Below are 22,057 nucleotides of genomic sequence, written 5' to 3' on the forward strand. Positions count from 1 at the left end.
CTGCTCCAGCTGAACAACCCAAGGGACTTCAGCCGCTCCTTTTACGGCTTCCCCTCTAAACCCTTCCCCAACTCCGTGGCCCTAGAATGTCTTTGATGCCCTTCGATGTTCTGGAGCATGAGGTGTATGAAGCAGAAACACACCACTTGGTGCCACGTAGTGAGCGGGAACAGCACTGACAACAATCATTTCACAGCTGAAGGAGGAGAACCCCAGCCATGCTAAGGTTTCGTTCAAAGCATGGCAAGGGTTTGTTAATGAAACCAATTAGTCCTGAACAACTTATATCCACAGCCAGTGAAACGTGTTCCAGGTCCAAAATTGCTTTCCTTGGGGACAAACTAGCACAAGGGAGTAAGAAATGCTATCAAATCATCACCCTCCAGTTGCTGTGTGTTTTTGCAAGACAGGAAAGTTTGCTGTTGGCTCCCTTGTAGCACTGACCACCTCCTTGTCCCGTACACCACCCCTGTAAGAGCCCTGACCCTAGCAACTGCTCAGACTCTTCCCTGCACTTCCCTCTGAGGGCAGAGCTCATCTTAAGACTTGTACTCTCCTCGGTCAGAAGCGCACTTATATTTTCAGTGACCTTATAGTTAAACTTTCCTAATGCAGCGCTACTGCCGGTGCAGCTCTGTGCCCCGTAGTAATAACACCAGAGCTTGATTCGACGAGATACCGGTGTTTTTGTCATGATGTATCTGTGAGAGACTATGGAATTTGGAAAACTGAGTAGCTTCCACCTCACCGTGTCTTGGCAGTCAACAACGCTGCCAGGACAAGGCCTCTGATTCCAGGCCTGCAAAGCGCAGCGCTTCTTGGGTGGCACCGGCAGCTTAGCGCCCGCCTGCGGCTGGAGCCGGGGCACTCGGCATCTTTCCTCAGGGTTTCAGTTTAGAGAGGGTCAGCCCCGTGAGCTGGTCAGATGCCCGGCTCGGTAACTGAGGACAACCTGCAAAAGTGATTTACAGCACTGAGTCACCCTTAAAGCCCATTCATCAACGGCGGTGCTTCAAAGTGCCTTTTTGTCCCTTGCTTCTGAAATAAAACAGGGAAATTAAATGCAGAAATGACTGCTGCTTTCTTGACTTGAATACTGCACAAATGTTAGAGTTGCCTTTAACTTGCACATCCTATTTAAAATGAAAGCTGGCGTTGTGGTTACGTTTCCTGTATCTCCATATTTAGAATTTTGTTATCCCTGGCTGTTCCTTTTGGGTTTCAAGATTTCCTCCAGTCCTTATGAACACCATAGGAGAGCAATCTCAGACTCAGAGAAAAAGGGATTTAATTCTCAATCAAAGAGATTTTGGTATAACCAAGTGAGTAACAAACATGTTTCAAGTCTATGTCTTTGTTTTTAATTTTTTTGGCAACTCGTAACAATCCTGTTTTGTAACAAGAATTAGAAACTACATTTTAGATCAAGGTTACTAAATTAACTTTGTCATCACAACTGATAACAGGATGAGAAAAGCAGTAATGCAATACTATTGGTTTAAACCTCGGAGTTACTCCACATACAGCACCCTCGCCTGTACCATCTCTCACCCACCCAGTTTTGGCCCTGGTCCCGTTTACAATCTTCTTCAGCTCCCCACGACACATACACTTTGCATTTCTTCTGAAATTCAGGAACAACTCAAAGAAATCGGTGGGGTTGGTGTTCCTGTAGTGACAGCACAAACCGACCCCTCCTAACTTTTGCTGTTTTTCACCCTGGTCCTTCCCTGGTTCGTAGGAATTGCTTCGGTACGTCTGTCATCTGGCCAGCAGAGGGAAGCAGAAAGATATTTTAAAACCGTTCTGGTTTCCCAGCCTGCACGCTGCCGGGTTTCTTTTCAAGCCCAGCCAACTCTCACAGGTGCCAAGGGCCTCCTGGGCTTTCTGGATCCAGCTTTCAAGCTATTTCCTCTGCTGATGGAAAGAGGATGCCCATGGCCCCTGCTGACAGTCTCCTGCTGTCTGGTGACTACGTGGTAACTCCAGAACTCTGAAAATTAAGCATATTAAGAATTTCTGAAACTTTGTGTACCGGGTATGTAAAGTAGGTAAGTCAAGGAAGTATTTGGCATCTTCCCTCTTTCTTCTTCTGCCTTTGGCATCTTCTCTTTCTTCTCCTTCCTTTGATCTCTTCCACCTTGCTTGTCTCTCCCATCTCAGTGATATCAGGAGTGTATTATCTCAGGACTGAATAACAGCAATCAAGGACGTAAAGGACAGAAGATGAGGGAAAATGATCAAGGTAGAGAAGTTGCTTAAATACCTTCTGTAGGCGCCATCAGTCTGTCTGGTCAGCTTCCAGGAGTTCCAGATGACCTGATGCTAAGCTCTGACTAAAAGAGAAGAGGCAGAGTCTTAAGGTAGCTTCACAAAGCACTCCCTTCCCTTTGAGAATTTCCTGCTTGAAGGGCAGAGCGGGCAGGAAGCCAAACCACAAGCTACACAAGGGCTTGGCTGATTCTTTCTTAAGCTTTATCCCTAGAGAAAAGTTACCGCACCACGTAGGGGAGGGGAAGCCTTAGATCCATTAACACCAGACCATTTGGGGGCTGCTGACTTGGCTTCCTCCATCAAAAGCACTCAATCTGTCCTCTTCAGCACAAACCATTTTGGAGCTCATTCCTTTAGCAGGGTAGTCAGGAATAAATGTCACTACGTGAAGTTTACCTGCTGGTAATTCAGGCAATGTAAAAAGCGTATTTGCTTCTTACTACCTGACCTAGAATACCTAACAGGTGAGTTGATCCACTTTTTGTATCTCTGCCAGTTTACCACTGTCTTCACACATCCCTACGGGTACCGCAACACTGGAGTTTGCAGGGTATTTCTGACGGACTTACCTCGCTGCTCAGCACCCCCTTACATTACCAGAATGTGATTCAAAGCACTCAGAGGGCACAGAGCTGTGCAGTCTTTAGCAGGAGGTAAATTTCCAAGGGTGTGTAGATGTCTAATCTCCAATTACTTTCAACAACGCTGAGGTGATGATGGGCATGCCAAGCCCAGAGCTGGATGCACTGGATGGAAGAAGGGCTCCGTAGCTGTTTCCCTGACACGTGCTACCCTGGAAGGTGATAATCAAGAACGTGCTGCCGGAGTAGTAACTCCCCTTTATAGGGCAGGGCTGAGCACGGGCCTCCATCCAAGCCACAGGAGGCTGGTCAGCAGGAGCAGCCAAGCCTGGGCAACACCAGGGAATGGAGCTTGCAGATGCAGTTTTTTATCAGCTGCTTTGGAAACCTGCTGCAATTTTAATAGTTCTAGCAAATCAGACCAATCTTGCTTTCCTCAGCACAACCCTCTTGTCCACGGAGCACAGGGTGGAGGACCTCAAGCACGTGGCAGGGCTTCCACATGGCCGGGCCACGTGGAGATGCAGGCTGAAGGCCCGAGCAATGCAGCGTCTGTCCTGCTTCTAGTTCTGGGGGTTGATAAAAAAGAGCTAGCTCAGGATCCCTGCCTGCTCCGTGTGGACAAGCCCTCGGACCACGTCTTCAGAAACGTGTAAGTCTGGCATCCTAGGAGTATCACACAGGGGCTGAACTGAAACCCAGCGTGAGTCAGAACAGCTCTGCTGAAATTCCCAGAGCTGCGTCACCTGCTTCAGTTTTTGGTTTGTTCTGGAACATCTTCCTACAAAGGAAAAGATGTGGAGAAGAGAGAGATAGATAGATAGATAGATAGATAGATAGATAGATAGATAGATAGATAGATAGATAGATAAACAACTCAGGTGGCATTTTTCTGGGGAAGGCCAAATCTGCAAGGATTACGTGTGCAAACAGCAAGAACTGGAGACCTGATATCTGATCCCTTGCAGTGCTTTTCCAGTTTTAATGGAAGCAGCACATATTTGGGTTTTATTATTTTTAGCACCATAGTAGCACTGCTACGCTTGCCCATGCATGTAGCAAGAAACAGCTCAGCTGCAGTGGAAAAACAGACTGGTGAAGTGGTTTGCCCATGATCTCACTATAAATCAACAGCACCTTCTCCAGCAGACAACGCTGCCTGCCCACTCCCACCTAGCCTTCCCTTTAGTCTAACTCTTTTGCAAGACCAAGCAGGGCAAGAGCCTCCACTCTTCTCCCTGCCGTTTCTGGTTGTTTCTTAAGGGGGAGCAAGTCGTTCCAGGCTTGCTGCTGCTGTATGGCCATCAGCACAGGTCCTGTCTGGAGGGTGGTTTTTAACCAACTCGTCCTGTGCAGGCTTCTGTTTCCTCACTTTTAACCTCGCGTCTTTCCTGCTTTCTTGAGCCTGCAAAAACTTCTACACAATCAAATCCCTTCATTCAGCCTCGTGTCTTTTCACAAGTGGAATCATGCCCAAACCACTTTCTTTCCTACTCTCAACTCCATATTGCCTTGTTCTTCAATTCCATGCATCTCATTCTCTTTCCCTCAGCGTTATGCCCGTGCTGTTTTCTGGGGGCATCTGATCATTGTCAGAATCCAACTCTGAAGTCGTCAGAACAGGAACTAAGTCGCTTCCAGGTATTTCCAGAGTATTTTCCATTGGTAGCTGCAGATAAGACAATTAATGATGTTCACATAACGGCAAAATGCTCTCACAGATCAGGAACTTCAGCTCTTTCCATCCTACATACTGGAACCACTTAACATTTATGTTAGTATAAAGTTATTTCTTTCATCTTGTATGGTCCCAGACCTCCCAAATCCCACTTTTTTTTCCTGGGATTGGCAGAAGCAAGGCATGCTACCAAGGACATTCAGCACTTCACGGGACCATGCCCGAAAAGCTGGCGGTATCATGCACGGTACAGGCAGGTTTTGATTTATTTGGCTCTGTAAACGGAATCCTGCCCAGTCCTCTTTTTGAAAAGCCCAGAAAGAGAACAAAGTCAGGAGAGGTGTGGTGACTGCAAATAATCCTGCCCACATGCTGAATTAATTAGGTACAACTCAGATGTTACAGGTGAGGTTTTAGATGTGCTGTGACTCCCAGTCTATACAAATTGCCATGCAGACAGCAGAGAAATTTGATCTTTCTAGTACTCAGAAGTATTCAGTTTTCCATGCAACAGGAAACTTGCCTTCAAAGATTATAGTTTTGAAACAATGAAGGTGTCTACCTCAATGCACAATTACAATTAAAGCGTAAAATTTGGGGGTGCAAGTGATGGCTTGGAAAATGATACAGGAAATACAATAATACCAGCATTGATGCTGCTGGTACACCTTCAGCTGGAATGTTATGTTTAGTTCTGGCCAGTCTAACTCTGAAAAAAGGCTACGGCAGAAATAGACTCAATTTAGAAATATGAGATACGATCATCAGGGTCCCAGTAAAGACTGAAAAGAATGAAGATATTTAATTTAGAGAGAAGGCAAATAAGATGGCTTGAAATGTAGGTGAGCTAAGAAAAATGAAATAGTTAGCTTCTCCCGTGTCTTATAAACCAGAAGAATATTAGCATAAACTTTAAACCCAATAAATTTAAACTTGAAAGAATCATAGAATCATTAAGGTTGGTAAAGACCTCTAGGATCAAGTCCACCTGTCAACCCAACACTACCATGTCTCCAGAACCATGTCCTGAAGTGCCGCGCCGGCACGTTTTTTTTGAAGAAAACATAAGGAAGCAATTGTACAAACAGCGTTTGTCCTTTGTTTGTAAACTGGGATGGCAAACAGCCATGAAAGCTGTTTGGAGCAACAGGTATACAAATAATAAAAAAAAAATCAGTAGTAGTTCGTTAATGGAACTTGCAGCCATAAGGGCCAGTAAGACCAATTGTAAGCGAGGTTTAACTGTTGTTTAGATACATATGGACGCATATGGGCTGTACGGACCACTGCTCTCTTCCAGCCTCACTGTTCTCAGAGTTCTTCCTAAAAGAATTGGTATGGTTTGGTCTCTGCTCAGAAAGATGAAGAGCAGGGACGCACTGGGGAAAGGTGCTGTCCCATCAGCATCGGTGTGAGCCTGTGCCGGCGTCTCATTGCCTCTGCCCCGGAGAGAGGTCACTAACACAGCTTGCTCAACACGTGTGGTATTTCTCTTGCTAGAATGAAAACCCAGGCCCAGGACTCTGTAGTGTAACTCATCAGCCTGCAGAGATCAACAGCCCCTCGTCGTCAAAGAAAGGCACTGGATACCTCCCTTCACTGGTAAGAGGAAGCATTTTATTTCAGGCTGATTTGCAAAGCTGCTGAAGTCACCTGGTGCCTTTGTATTGACTTCAGTGCACTGTGGGTCTGGGCTTTAACTGAACCTGTCGTCTGCGTCCGCACCAGCCATTTAGTGTCGTGTTTGGGATGTTTCTAAAATCCAGCCAAGGAGGAAAATAATGTCTCCTTGTCAGCCGTAGCTAAGGTGGAAGCCCGACAGCTATTTTAATCTGTTTTTTTCATTTGTTCCTACCTTTTAAATTTCTACTGGGGCTGAAATCTCCTTTGCTCAGCCCCACCCAGAGGTGGCCCTTTTTCATTTAGCATGAACCTTTTCAAGCAAAATTGAGAGAGCTGTTTTTAAGTTACCAAAGCATAAAGAAGAATCCGTACACACCCCGCCCCCCCCTTGTGGACTCGTTTAGGGTATTGTACAAAGCTATCTGAAATTCATATCTGAAGCGGATCATTTCAGGATTTGTCCTCTCTAACAGAAGACTTAAACATTGTCTTTAAGGTGTCTTTTGCAAGCTGATAGGTGTCTCCCCCCCAGAAAGAAGAAATCAAGGAAACTTAGAACCTGAAAAAGTCACTCTCGCCCCCATTTCATCCCACAGAACTTGCAGCCATCAATTCTGTATCACAGAGTTTCTGCTGTTTTCAAAATGCAAAAGGCAATTTGTCCGTTACAATTACATCAGGTAAATTCCAGGCCTCGGTCACTTCCCGGTTTCTCTCCAGCTCAGCTACTGACAGTTGCCTTGCTCCCTCTGCCTCCAGGTTCCGTGCACTGCGTGCAAGAAAATCTCCCAACTATCCAGCTGCAAACGCCTACAAGATCTTACAATATTTTCAGTCCAAGCAAGACTTCAGCAAGGGAAACTCTCGCATGTTTCAACAAACCATTGCTGGGAAGAGTGGGAAAATCCCCACTCCAGCACCCCATCAATACTACCTAAGGAGGTTTGGAAGGGAGGACAAGGCAGGGGGCACGGATAATCCGTGATGTTTGGGAAGTGACGTTGGATGTGGCAGAAAACACCAGAACTAGCTGTAACCTCCCCAGTCTGGGTGCAGCTCTCGGGGTAGCTGCAACAGCCCAGAGCTTTGTGCCAGCAGCTTCCCCCACGCCTGACGATCCTGCGGTCTGTGCCTCCGCGGGCCGTTCGGCACCAGTAGCTAAAGGAACGAGCGTGAAGCGAGGTCAGGTATTCCCGCATGACCTGCCGTCTCACCCCGGACCATGCTGCAGACGTACCCCAAACTGTTGTGAACCTTCAGCACGCATCGAGCAGTAACTCTTCAACACGAAGGAGGGAAGAACGCATCCCTGGCCCCGAGACAGCGGCAGCCCCTGTCCTTGCCGCATCACTGGCTGGGATACTGAAAGACCCCGTAGCATCCCGTGAGTTTTCATCCCAGAAATCCGACCTGCGCCGGTTGGTTATGGGGAACTTCTGCCAAAAACCTCAAGGCAGGTGAACGTTACACCTGTAACAGGTACTGGGCTTTGAGGTTCAACCTCAGAGCTGGGAATCAGGTCCACGTACGTACAACTGATGTAGCTGACGGTGCCCTTCCCCTTGCCGTGGCGCTGTGCCAGTTTATATCAGCTGAGGACCTGTTCAGTCCCTGAACCTCCTGCTGATTCACCCTTGTGTAAGTCACTTAACTGTTCTGCGCCTGGTGCTCCCCACCCATGCCACGGTGACCAGGCTTCGCTGGGGGGCTGTCAGCTTTAGCCCACAGGAATTCAGAGTGCGTTCTGAGATGTGAAAGATGTTAACAAAACACAAATTAACAATTATCAGATAGTTTATAAGAACATACGCGCTGCTAATGGGCTTTCCTCTCCCTTCAGTGGTGCCTTGCCATAGCTGTGATTACTTTTGGGTTGTTTTGTTATTCCTTAGAGGGAGTTTTTGGTTTTTTCTGCACGGCACATCTGCATTGCAGCCGTTTCCTAGTGAGCTGTCCCCTTTTACACTGCACTTGAACGCAAGATACATCCACCGTGTGGTGAGGCAGAGCACGTTGACTGTAATATTTGATGACTTCGCATAGCTGTTTAAGACAGAATAAAGATGACACAATTTAATAAGCTTAATGAGGTGCCAGTCATCAGCTGAGACATCTTAACTGGCTGCATGTGTGTTCTTGAAGCGATTCGTGCTTTTAAAAAGTAATTTGATACAGTTTAAACATCAGCGAAGGTGTTTTAAACAAACATGTCTTACCTCACAATTTGGGCGTGCAAAGAGCACACGTACGGAGTTACCACGACTCAGCTGACATGGGGTAATCGTGTTCGCTCGCACAACCTATACGCTAAGACTGTGAACTTTCTTATAATGACTCACTCCCGCTGAGCATCTGCCCCAGCATGTTCCAAGTTGATTAAACTAGTTTGCAGGCCATAATTATTTTCTATATCATACTATAATGGATTCGTATCATATTATTTTTAACATTGTAAGAATTTGCTTCTGGGAACGGCCTTCTTGAATTAATCACTGACTCATGATTTACTGTAGGAGATAATATCTAACCTACAAGAAGCAGAACAGGAAACTATCTATTTAAAAGATGGCAGCATCTGATAATTTATGACTTAGACAAAGAGACATCTGAGAAGAAAAGGAAGGCCAGGTCCTGCAGTCTACACGGTCACTGCTCTCACTCAGTTACTTTTGTCTAGTAACTGGGGGGGGGGTCTGCTTTTGAGGCAGTGACAGCTGAAGGTTGACAAATACTGGAATAAAAATGAGTGAGAAACAAGAAAACAGCATCCCAAGCTGTCCTTAAAGTGCTGGGACCAAACCCTATATTAAAGTAAAGCCAGTTAAGCATCATGACTGTCGTAGGCATTTCATAGCTGAATAGAGGAAACATGAGAAAAAGATCAGGGAAAAAGCATTGGTCTTTTTGTGTTGGAATCTTTTTTGCAGGTTTCTCGCTACCTCCTCACTCTTGTGCATGAACTGGGCTCTGGCACTTACGTCGGTGAATTACCCTCGACTGTTCGATGTTTTCTCTAACTGTAGCCTGGTTAGAAAATATCGATTTCAGCAGCCAACAATAAAAAGCTATAAATCCTGGAGCACATTCCAGGAGGTCAGGCTTCATCCTGGGAGTCTGAAGAATCTTCCCCTTTGCCCCATTTCACTGCAGTCTATTCTGTGATTTTGAGTAGCTCGTGTAACCTTTGGCGCCGTAGGATTTTTGGCTCTGTAAGGGGAGCAGTTCTCGCTTGGAGCGTGGGTCCTTAGGAGCTGTGGGTGAAATGTGTTTCTGCGTGTACGTTGTAGAAGAGCTGCAGCGCGCACCAGGGCAGTGACTGGCGCAGGCAGCCGAGCGCTCCAGAGCGGCGTGACCTGCTCCCCCGGGGACATTTGGCACCTCCGTCCAAATTAATTAGCTCGGGGACCGCTAACAGCATAACAACAGTGCCGCACGCCGAGCTTGGTGCGCGCCGCGGGAGGGCACGAACCCTCCAGCAGTTACCTGCAGCCATGGATGGACTGAAATATGGATTCTTCAAGTCACCCTTAGCTCAGCGCCGCCAGCCCACCCTGCAGTCCCGGCAGCGGCAGCCACAGAGACGCCTCCTTTCCTCTGTAGCACTTCCCAGGGGCTGCCACGCAGGTGCCCCGTTGGCGGCCTGGCAGCACCACCGCAAGTTCTGTGCTCAGTTGGTGACCTGAACAAAGCCGGACACCTAGAGCTGACGTCGGAGGAGCCTGGAGACAGCAGTTAAACACACAAAGCCACATTTTCTGCAAGAGTTTCAAGTCCTCGGCGTCTGTGTAAATGCAACCTTTACATGCTGGGCAGTCACAAAGAGACCTACCTACAATTGGTAAGCACTCCCGGATTTTGGACCTAATACCGCCTACAGCTGTATCATTAGAATCACTCACAATGGAGACAACTGGATTTTAAATGTGGGTTTTCCTTTGTTGGTAATTACCCACAGGTAAAGTCAATTCAAAAGCATTCACAAGCCCTTTTTCTGAAACAGACCTCTATGGATTTCTGCAAGCAAAGCAACAACGTTTCTGGCCAGACAATGTTTGCGTCCAAAACCACAAGAGGATTAAATTTGGAAAAGTTTGGAAAATGGCCTTCTCCACGTGAGCGAGCCTTGAGCTGGGAGGGAAGATGTTGCTGGTGACTTTGGTTCCGATTCTCCGGGGTGCAGAGCACCATCGCACACAAATTCAGGTCACCCAGAGCTTCTTGAGTCATGTTAGATTTCAGTAGGTGTCAGGACACTAGTGAGCGTCCCTTCCAAGAGCTGGGGGTAGGTCCTTGTGAACCCCTGCTCCACCATCCGGAAACCCTGCTGACGGCTTTGAGTAGCCGTGAGGAATCACTAGCACAGCCCACACCTCCGTGTAAACGCCAGAGGCTTCAGGAGCAGCCACGTTAGTGCATGAGGACCAAGCTGCAGGGTACTCGAGCTGAAAAAGAAGTCTACTCCTGGCCCAGTGCCTGGTGAGGCTCGAGACCTCGAGCGTGGGGGCTCGTAGCTTTGTAGCTTATCGTACAAGTTATACCACATGTGAGTTCTCCTCCTGTTTGTCTGATTCCTTGAAATTGCTAATTCTCCATTTGTTCCTATGCTCAGGACAAAGTCCAGTGTTGTCTTATCAGTGTCCCTCGAAATAAGCTCTGCCCAGGACGGCACTTTTTAAATCCAGAGGTGATTTCCCCACACAGTCCTGTCATACCGGTTCTTTTTCCTTCTGTTGCTTTCAGTGACTGATGCGCTCTCTTTCCTCAGTGCCACCGTTGCAGCCTGGTTGGGTATTTACATCCCTTTCCTGTTTGTTTTGTCAGTCACTGCAACACCAACAAATCCCTCGCGGTGTCTCCCAAGGGTATAACATCTCGCGTCAAGTCAAAGCGGCCTAACGAGGACGGACAGATTTACTCCGGAGCCTGCAACAACCTATCGGCCACCTCAACCTACCAAGGAAGCAAAGAAAACTCCGTTCAGGTAAGCCCGGCCTGGAAGACATACCACATATGAAAATACGTCAGAGAGCAGCGTCCCGCTGTATCCCTGGTCCGATGTGGCCAGTTATTGCCAAAGGTTTACAGGGGCTGGCTCAGAGGTGAAGCGTTGCTGCCTGGAAGGGGAGCGTGGGCCGGTAACGCCCCGGAGCAGCGTATCAGAGGGTCCTTTATCACATGATGTCTCGAACATTTACAAACAGTGATTAAATACTGCACCACCCTTACGATGTAGGGGTAACATCTTGTCCCCGTTGTACGGAGCAAGAGGCCAGAGCACACATCACCTGGAAAAAGACCCTTTGGGTCCCAGGCAGAGGCTTTAAGCACTGGGCTGTGTTTCTTTTGCGCTGCCAGGGCCTAATCTCACCCCAGAGGAGCACGTTGGGCATAAAGGGTCAGAACTGGGAACCGCTGGGCAGGAATGGGGACGGGCGCCCGTGGCTGCGCAGCAGCTCAAGGAACCTGACGGGTAAAACATGGGCATTCCCTCAGCCCTTGCTAAGGCTGGGAATTAGAGCTGGGAAGAGGCTTGTAAGACTTTCAAGTACTTCCTTCAAGCCAGAACTGCCAGTCCCACGTATTCCATCCTACCGCTTGTTTCAAAGAGATTAAAGAGCATGAAAGGAAGCTCCCTTCTCCCAAGCCCTCCTCCCCCTTGGTATCCTTATGAGAGGACAAATAGATCTGCCCATCAACAAATCGTTCGAGTAAATTTATTGTCACCACGCAGTGACGTTGCCTGCCCTAAGATTAAGATCAACAATAAATTCCTGACCATGGAAAAGAATGAGAACATGAGAAAGCCCGTGGCTCTCCTTACCCAGCAGGTGTATCTTTACTACATCTCTCAGCAGTTGTATCTTATAACAGGGGTTTTGTAAAAAGAGTGGGAAGCTGTAGGCTGGGAGGGAAGCCGTGCCAACTGGCATTTGATAAGGACAGAGGGCTAGAGGAAAGGGCAAATTAAATATGAGGAGAGAAGATCATGATCAGTCTGTATTATCAGAAAACACAAAAAGACTCCACACCCAAGCGCTGGGGTTAGAGCCTGCTCCCTCTCCCGTTTCAGTCAGTGGGAGAGAATGGGAGGAACTCCCAGCCGGAGCCTTTTGGCACGGCTCTCTCGGTTTCAGCGCTACCTTGCTCTGGAGGGGCTGAGCAGCCGGGTCTCTACAGAGGCTGGACCAGTGGCAAGTCTTTCTATTTTACAATAAACAAAGCGGGCTGTCTGTGGCGTGCGACTGGACCCTGTTTTTCCCCAGATCACTTCCCAAAGATTTTGGCTTAGGAGGATAAAGCGCCCACCTCCCCAGGGCACTTAGCAGAAACCACAGCTTTTATTTCCAGACATAAAACCCCACCAGCATGGGACAAGTTCCTCAGACCTCTTTCTCTCCTGACAGGCAGAAATTCTGCTTGACTCACTCTGCCTCAGCTACCCCACCTTGTAAACATCCTCCTTCGCCTGGGCAGTACGACCTTGTGGGCTACAAAGGGTCTCCAAAGCAGGACTGCTCAAGTGCTGTGTTTGTCCCAGCAGATCACAGGAAGGGTTCCCTGGGCCAGGTAAAAATAAGAATTGTCCTGAAGTAGTTCTCACTACTAGAGACAGCAAATCACGAACGTGACTCAACAGCGCTATTGCCCACTCAACAGGAAGAAAATGAAGCACAGAAATTAAGAGGGCCCGCCTGAAGACACACCATTTCTAAGAGGCGCTTAACTCAGTAGCACGTGGCACGTAGGACCTTCTGTGAACGGGGGACAGTAGGTTTATGGTGAGCAGCAAGTGTCTGAATTCCTACAGGATCAGCGCATCTCGTCTCCTGACGCCTTTGGATGGCCTAACATCATTGCAAATCTGGGCCGAATGGTCTCCAAAGGGCCGCACAGCAGCGACGGGGCAGAAGCAGCACTACAGCCCTGACTACCAGCTCTTTATCCAACCTGTTCATCCATATTTTACAGTATTATTTTTAAAGGCAAGACTGAAAAAAGCACATTTGCAATGTAAAAGCCATTAAAGTATCACTGACTGTCAGTGCATTTGACAAACAGGTTCTGTGAGTTCTGGAGCGTGTGTAAAGCTATCACATAATTCTGGCTGTTGGTACAACAGACATTTCACCTGCAATATTTGATTGGAAGAGGAGCACTTGCAGGGAGAGAGGAGGGGAAAAAAGCATGTCTGCTTACAGCAGAGAGCCTCCGTGCCCCAGCTGGGGAGCAGCGTTGCAGAGCACCTCAGCACCACCTCCTCGGTTTTATACCCCTCCGTCTGTCCTGCCCTCTGCCAGCTTCACCGGGGCTCTCCTGACATAAAGCTGCGTGAAACGGGAGAGGAAACGTATCCTGCGGCTTGGGATCAGGAAACGCCTGGTGAAGCGGGAGGAGGGAACCCACCCTCAGCGAGGAACAGGTGAAACACCCCTCACTGCCTTACAGCGACACGGCACCGGTCCCGCCAGCCAGCGCCGGTGGGCAGCGGTCACAGCTTGAGCTGTTCCTCCACGGCTCACGCAGGGAACGGTGCCGAATTTTGGCCCTGCCATTGGCGTGGGTGAGAGAGGGGCAGGCGCAGGGACGAAGCTGCCGCAGACTCCTTGTGCCGAGCGGTTCTTGACCGTGCAGATGCCGAGCTCGTCATGGGGTGGAGGCAGAGCTCGGCTCAGCCTGGGCGGGTCGTGTCCCTCGGTGCCCGTTGGCTAATTGTTGCCAGGCTCAAGTAACATTATTTTTTCAGTTAGTCAGACTCATATTTCTTGCCCTGTTTATTTCTTCTAAGATTCTTAAGTCCTTCTGGGAGGTTACTGAAGGGCTGGAAAAGCAGACAACAGCAACGCTGCTATTATTTCTAGCGTTTGAACTTACTCAGCTGCAGATTTTGTACCAGCCCCAGACAGCGAGAACACGCTGGTGCCATTAGTCCCTCCAGAGCCCTCGCGGCAGCACAAACCGGGAAATGGGCTTTTCTGGAGCCATGTCCAGGTCGTATCCCAGACTTGCAACGTACTGCGTCAACATGCCAACTCCCCGAGAGCTGTTCTGCTGACTAAGCTGGGACGAGATCCCCAGCCAAGGTAAATCAGTCTGTTTCAGTAAAAGGAACAGAGCTAGGCCAGTTTATTCATGCTGAAGATCTGGCCCACGGTTCTTAAGGATGTTTACCAAATTAATTAAAGAGGAAGGGAACAGGCTAGAAATGCCTTCTGCAGATGGTGGAGAAACACCCTCTTTCATTTTCACCAGTCTTTTAGCCAGTTTGATCAGAAACCCACGCAATAGTGTGTCAGTGCACGAAAAGGACGGGGGACTCCATCACCACAGATGCAGGCAGCCGGGTGGTCTTCGCTCTGTCGCTAGAAAAAAAGCTCCACGTCTCCTTTCCACTCCAGCCTGAGAAGAGGGGAAGAAAATTCCCCTGGATCAAAACTCCCAGTCGTGAGATCAGAGGTGACCGGAGCCCTTCGCCCACAAGAAGGCACAACGCATACAGAGCGATTTTGTGCTATACCACAACGAGCCGAACTACGGGGGGACAAAATACTTCACAGTTAAATCAGTCCGTGGCTGGTACAAAGCAGCAGCTTTATTAAAGGCTGGTTATTGAGCAGTTGTTGGTGCCTGGGCTGCTTCGGGGTGAGGGGCTCAGTGTTTCCGGCAGCTCCGAGTAATCCCTCGTAGAGGGGTCACAGTGAAATGTACAATCAATACAACCCTCGACACGCTAGAGCTAAGCTGAAGTCTCTGCACACCACACGTTAGCACTGAACTCTAATTCTATGGCCAAGGACACTTCCCAGCTGAGGATCCAGGACGTTCATGCAGGCTGAGGGTTCTCGTACCCGTCTCGCCCATCAGAACCTGAGTTGTACAAATCCAAGGAACTACCTGAGGATAGGGGCAAGAAGGCAGAGCGGAGGGGACCCTCACTGGCTTCATTAAAGCTTTCCACGCTGCAAAACAGATGCAGGCAGAGTTTCATTTTCCTCTGTCTTTGATCCTCTCCGATCCCCAACACAGGCGGGGCATCTCCGAACACGATGTGCGGGTGTCCTAACAAAACTCAGGATGCTGTTTTTCCCTTTACAGCGATGGAGAACCACACCACACGCCGAGATCCTCAGCTGCTTGGCTGATGATGCAAGGAATGAACAAGCATGAATAAAGACATAGAAACTGGGTGTTATATGTAGAAGTGAAGGGCAGAGCCCTCCACCCAGCACCGGGGATACCAGAGCTCTTGCACAACCCAGCTCACAGGCTGCTACATTTCCCTTTTTTTAATGCATCTCTGTCATCGCAGGCGCTAATTCACCCAGAGCACCCGGGAAGTATTCCTGCATCTACAGCTACGGTAGGAAGTGGCTCCCAGCGCTGTGAGCAGCAGAACCTGGATACCAGAGCAGGGTTCCTCACTCGGGACTTCGTTCAAATTCTGAAGCACACGGTAACTCACAGGGAGCGCTCCTGTCGCAGCCCGCTGCGGCCGGCTGCGAGCTCAGCAGCCAGTTAGCGGTACTTGGCATCGTATGATGGAAGATGGTCATTAGCTAAAGTTGGCCAAAAGCTTCCGGTTCTGCAGATGCTGAATAATTGCTACAGTTAGTGGATGTTGCAAAAAAACCTCCTCTTAGTGCTTTCATCTGATAAACCAACGAGAAAACAGGTGCTAGAGGCCAAGCGTGCCCAGAGGAGACGTCACCCTGGCAGGGAGTCCTTTCTTACCAGGGTAGGAATACGTGAGGAGGGCAGCACGGGCCAACCCTGCACCTCTGCCGCTCGCTCAGGGGACGGGCGTTGGGTCCGTCGCACAGCGGCAGGGCCTCGGCGCAGCCGAAGGACGCCGCCTGCGCAGAACACGTGTCAGACCTCCGCGGCGTGGGGGCGCGCGTGCCCGCACACCCTCCGCCGCCCGCCAGGTACGTTGTACAAGCCAGTTGACTTGAGCGTGTCTGACTCGAGTCAGCACAAACCAGCTGCCGACTGTCCCGAGCAGATTCCGCTCCAGAGGAAGCTGCTCCCATTTGTCAGCGCGAGCCCTTTGCAAAACACAAGTGGGTTCATACTTTCACACGACCTTTGTTCGCTCAGAGGTGAATCGCCTTCATCACTCGTATCTTAATCTTCAAAAGGAACTGGTGGGCTCCGGGCAAAGAGTCAAGAATGCTTTCACATATTTGGGAGCTCTGCTTTACGCAACCTCTACAGCAACTCGCCTTTGCTGGAAGGGATGAACGATACTGAGCCAGTCAGCAAAACACCCACCCTCGGCAGGGGCGGCGGGGGGCGGCGACTGTGTTGGCTCTTACGCTGGCATGAGCCAACCGGCGTTTCCCCGCGCACCGCAGAGTTACCCTGATTTAAAACCTGACGAAGTCAGGATTACCCAGAACCTGCACAGAAGAAGTGCCTGGCTCTCTGCCTCCATCCCTCCACGGGAGCGGCGGAGGGGAAGCCGTTTGGGCAGCGCAGACCCGCGTAGCTCCAGCCAGGACAGTTCTCACCCTAACCCCAAGTTACCAGTGAGGTCACTTTTGCTGTTGTGAATTAGGAGTAACACTACCAGAATCAATGGAGTTAAACTAGTGTAACTGAGAAGAGAATCAGACGAGTCGTGCTGTGTTTACACTGGTAGGAAGTTACCCCAAAAATCAGATTTTAGAGCAACTAATTGAGGGAGGTCACCAAAAGCCCATAACATTGCGTGCACATAAACCCCCCCACAGTTGCCTTCAGCCCTCCCAAATCTCTACTGCACGGCAGAGCAAGCGCCTGCCCTACCAGGGGTTTCCCCAAGGCCCCGGCCTCTGCCGGGGCAACGGCAGCTCCTGGGGGAGAACGCTAGCACCGTGCAGAAACCCGAGCGAGGCACCGGGGTGCTCCCAGCCCCGTCCATCAGCTCTTTGTACCGATTCCTTGTCTTCGGGCCTCCGACGGGGCACGGGACACGGTGCTTCCCCTGAACCAGCCCCTCCCTTGTCTCTGAGGGGCTGGGTGCTCCCTCACACACACGCAGCGGAAAACCTCTGTTCTTAAAATCATAAATGTTGGAAAAGATCATCAAGTCCAACCGCCAACCCAACACCCCCAGGCCTCCTAAACCACGTCCCCAAGTGCCACGTCTGCATGTTTTTTGAACCCCCCCAGGGACGGTGACTCCCCCACCTCTCTGGGCAGCCTGTGCCAGGGCCTGACCGCTCTGGCCGGGAAGAAATATCCCATCAAAGCTCCCTTGATGCAGCTTAAGCCATTTCCTCTCGCCCTGTCACTGGTGACCTGGGAGCAGAGACCACCCCGCCCCGCTCCAGCCCCTCTCAGGCAGTTGCAGAGAGGACCTTACCTTAGCAGGTAGCGCTCGGCCACGCAGGGTCGGTTCACCCTCCCCAGGGCAGCCCCGCGGAGGCAGCGCTGGCAGGAGCCCTGTGCACAGACCCCTGCGCGTGGAGCCCTGCTGCAGAGCTCTGCCTTCTCGGGGAGAGCCCCTGTGCCCGCCTGATACATCGCGGGGACGAGGGGGTCCGTGGGTTCCCAGCCACAGACACCAAGCGTCAGGGGATTCCTGGTGTGCCTGGTTTTAACTGGAGCTGAAACTCTGCTATAGCAAGGCTGTAGGCACGGCCCTGCAGAGCTAACACCAAATCAGAGAAATCCTGCTGAAGAAGGAGTTTGTGATATGAAGATGGAGTGCAGAGCGCTGGGAGAGATCTTCTGAGGTTGATACGCCTTCAGACTTATCCGAGCCTCATCTTGACGATAACACTTAAGTCATCCAAAATTCATCAGCCTGATGCATTTCAACATTTCAGAACCCCCTTCCCAGCCAGAGCCGAGCTGCTCTCGCTTCCCCAGTCATGGGACTCAGGCACATTTCTCTTTGACATGGCCAGGGAAAGCAGAGGATGAAGAGAGGGAGGGGGAAGGTCCCTGGTTTTCACTGGTCAGAGGGTTAATGAGAAAATGCAGGGCTCCCCTTGGTATTTTTTAACCTAAATGGGAAGCAGCTGCAGATGATTTTAGTGTGGGGGACAGATGGGTGGTTGAGAGGCAGCAGGTGTGAGGAGTTCGAACAGCACATGCAGCAGAAGGTACTCGGGTAACGCTGCCCCGCCAGAAAGAGAGGCTGAGCTGCCCCTCCTGAGAGCAGCAGTGGCACAGGGCATTTCTTTCCGACTTGTGTAAAATTTCACCAAACCTGCGTAAGGTAATCCCTCCATCAGCGGGATGTGCCCAGAACTGCTCCGTAGCCTCCGCCCGCCCGCAGCAGCCGGGCGGGAGAGCCCAGCGTGCGGGAGGGGAGGGCTCAGGAGGCGCCCAGGTGCTGAGCCGCCTGCGCGGGTGGAAGCGCTTGCTGCCTCTCACCCCTTCGTGGCGAGACAGTTCAGACAGACAAACTCCCTTGTCCGTTACCAGCCTTGTGTCCTCCCCGTGCCTCCGAGGCCACCTCCCTGCCCTGGCTCCTGCCCAGCCCTTCCCAACTCCAACCTCCAGAGCTGGGTGAAAACAGTTCACTTTCCATCTTTGAACCTTTATTACTACGGAATATCCAAAACAACAAAACCAACAACACAGTTACAAAAGGAGTTCACGGAGAAATGTGAAGCAGCCTGTGTTTGAAATGCTCTGTGTCACCGTACTGAGTCAAATATAAAACAATGCATATTTATACATATATAAAATATAAAAGGAACAATACATCAGAAATGTATAAACAAGGGCTATGGAGGCCTTCGTGGTATTTACAGTCAGAGATACGGCAGGGTGGGGGGCGTGGGAGCAGGCAGTGTCCGTTCGAGAGTGGGTTTTAAATGCATCTGTGAGAGTCTCTGTGGACAGAGAGAAGCTCGGAGCTGGGCTCAGCCCTGCTGGAAACGGTCTGGAGGTTCTGCATGACCGATGCTTTGGGAGAAAGCCAAAGCCCAGGGCTGGATCAGTCACGGGCCGAGGCAAACAGCGAGCGGAGGCAGCCCCCTGCCTCTGCCCAGGCTCTGACGGCCATGTAAGTGTAGCTTCGTGTTCCCAGCTGTGAAACAGAAGGTCAGGCCCATCGCCAGAAGGGAATAAAATAAAATAAAAAATAATAATAATACACTCAGCAGAGAGAAGTTCCACGTTCACATCGATAACAGATCTTCCAAGCAGTCTCCGGCCCGGCACCGCAAGGCCGGGGCCCTCCCCGGAGGCAGCGTTATTCAAGTAAAGGCGACAAGTCGCGGCACTAGGCTGAGTTCTGTTGGGTCAAACGTGCCGGCTTTGAGAGAAGTCCCAGTAAGTGCTGCCTGCGGCTCTTTATAGCTCCTTGAGGATGATCTGGAACTTGTCCTCTGCTTCCACCATGTCCAGGAGAAAGGCCATGTGGTTGCTGTAGTGCTGGATGATGTTGTTGTCCATGTTCACCAGGATCCTACGGGAGAGGGGAACGGCTGGGTCAGAGGCAGCACATGCAAAGGTTTGCAGAGCAGCTTGCTTGGGAGGGCTGGACATTACTGCACACTCAGGATTCCCAGTCATGAGCTGGGAATAACACCACTGACAAAGCCTCGGGGCACGGGGGTGGCCCTCTCCGAAACGCCTCCACACAAAATTCCCATTAAAAATTGCCTTTACTGCTCTGTTATCGACCAGCGCCGCATTACCGCGGCTGTGCTCCTCGCTGCCCGCCAGCCGGGCGGGTTGGCCGCTGCCAGGCTGCTCCGGGAGTCACGGCCCTGGGCAGGCACAAGGCAGCACTGCAGCACCCACCCTACCTGGTTCGAGGGGCTCAGCCATGATTAATTAGTTAAAGCCACGGTACAACACAAAGAAACGTCCTGCAGAGCTTTTTGCAATTCTACCCTCGACATGCCTAGGCCCAGCATTTGCTACACGGGCAAATTAATCTGGATTACGGCAGGGTGTGAATTTGGAGAATTGCTCACTCCTCGCTTCTTGCCTGGGTGCTTTTAGGGGTGCATTATTCTGAACAAGCTGAGACTGCTTTGGGAGTGGATGGAAGTGGTTTGGAACAGGACACCTTTCTGCTATCCAGAGCAACCTCCCATGCAGACGTGCCCTGAGCGTTGCCCGGGAGCCCTTTCTGCGAGGAACACACGCAGGCAGGCTGAGCGCACGCAGCCAGCTGGGCCAGCCGGTGGCAAATTCCTCCTCGTGCTCGAGGGCACACCTCCAACCCTGCTGCAGATCACACAGCTTCTCTGACCTGGAATCAGTTACGTGGAGACACGGGGGAGAAGGAAAACATTTCAACAGCTGATTTAAAGCTGAGGCTGTGGTTCTGTGCCAGGCAAGAGCCCCTCATTATTGTAATGGAAGTACCAGGGCAGCTTTGCATCACCCCACTGCGTTCCCATAAATCAGATGTGAAATTTGTAACAGTTGGGAGGAAACAAAGAGAACAAATTATCTTTCTTTGCAGAAAGCACATCCCCTCCAGGTTCCTGCTGGGGTCATTAATGGGGCAATAGCATTAATTGTGCAATGCTCCACAAGCCAAGATTAAAAACAAGAAAAAGAAAAGGCTGAGCCTCTAACAAATCTAACAGTTTAACAAGCGCAAGCGTGGGGCCCCGGTGTCCCTCCGGGGAATGCCTCAGTGCTCAGCGCAGGCACAGCGGGTTGCAGCGACGGGCTCCTGCCCGTTTGATCGCAGCGCGTACGGGCGGGCTCGTCACTGCCCCGGCCCGGCGTGCCCCAATTTCAGAGGTGCAGGTGGGAGCTCTGTCCTCGTGTCCGGTCCGTTCTGGTGTCAGCTTTGTCCCAGGGCTCAGCACGGCGCTGCCGTTCACCAACAGGCTATTGATTCTGTCACGGCACAGTCGGGGAAGGACACGCCGCCCAGCGCAGGGGCAGGCTGAGGCACAGGGGCTGACACCGCCATGGGGTCTTCCCGCTGGATCATAACCTTCGCGGCCTCATCTCACCTCCTGGCGCCGGACAGGAGCGGTGCTAGGGCTGCTGGGGGGTGACGAGCCCAGGCCCCCAAGCCCTGGATGCCGGGGAGTCTGGCCGCCAGCAGTGCCCCAGAGGGACAGCGTGGATACCCACGGGTGGGTTGTCACAAAAAGCCTTGCAACAGAGCTGCTCCAATTACCTCTGGCTCTCTGGGTGCAGGAATCCAGAGAAGCTACCTGTGCCTCCTGCTACCATGCTTCCATCTGATTTCTCAACCACAAAAGATTCAAGGGAGTGTTGATTAGGGATCTTGAGCCCTGTATTGTTTTTCTAGACCAAACCTCACCAAGATACGAAATTACTTGTTATGGCTCTTGAGTCACCCTGAGACTAAGTTCATCTGAATGAGCTCATCACCCCAGGACGGCCCTTGGCTGAGAGTCGGTCCTCACCTGCTGTAAACCCAGGTAGTACCACTGGGCTTCACTAGTTCACACCAGATGAAGATATGACCCTCAAGCTGTAATTACCAAGAGAGGATTGTTTAGGGTGGAGCAATAGGATAAAATTATTCAAAGGAAAATTAAATCTGGGGAAGCAGGAAACACTGTCTGACCCTGCCATCTCGTAGACTGGAGAAAATCGTGTACGTCCCCCACGCTTCAGTAATAACCCAGGGCACCAGTCATGTCCAGCTTTCATTAAACTAGGTGTCAAATTTAATTTTATTTTAATCTAATTTCCAGGTGTTGCCTTCTCTTTTCATTAGATATCTCTTCGCTCCTCCATTTTGGGGATGAGATGGAAAGGACACCTACCTGGTTCCCTCCCGATCATTATTAAACAACATTCACTACTTATCAGATCAAGTAATGAGCAAAACCAAAACAAAACAAAGTATAGGTGGCCTCTCCCCTGAAGCAGTGCCATTTCCTGGTCCACCTGCAAACTCATCAGTGCTTGGATCTCTCTCGCCACGCAGATGCTCACAGTCAGCTGGTTCAGAAAG

At 50.5% G+C, this 22,057-nt stretch overlaps 1 protein-coding gene across 1 annotated transcript in view; it reads right to left on the reverse strand.

The window, feature by feature from the left end:
* Positions 1 to 18,664: 18,664 nt before the first annotated feature.
* Positions 18,665 to 22,057, reverse strand: part of GRHL3 (grainyhead like transcription factor 3) — a 30,103-nt gene continuing 26,710 nt past the window's right edge. The window contains exon 17 of the mRNA XM_075114729.1: positions 18,665 to 19,561. Within this exon, the coding sequence (XP_074970830.1) occupies positions 19,447 to 19,561 (115 nt within the window). The 3' untranslated portion in view covers positions 18,665 to 19,446. The remainder of the gene's footprint in view (positions 19,562 to 22,057) is intronic.

This window comes from Phalacrocorax aristotelis, chromosome 20 (assembly GCF_949628215.1).
Source record: "Phalacrocorax aristotelis chromosome 20, bGulAri2.1, whole genome shotgun sequence".
NCBI lineage: Eukaryota > Metazoa > Chordata > Aves > Suliformes > Phalacrocoracidae > Phalacrocorax > Phalacrocorax aristotelis.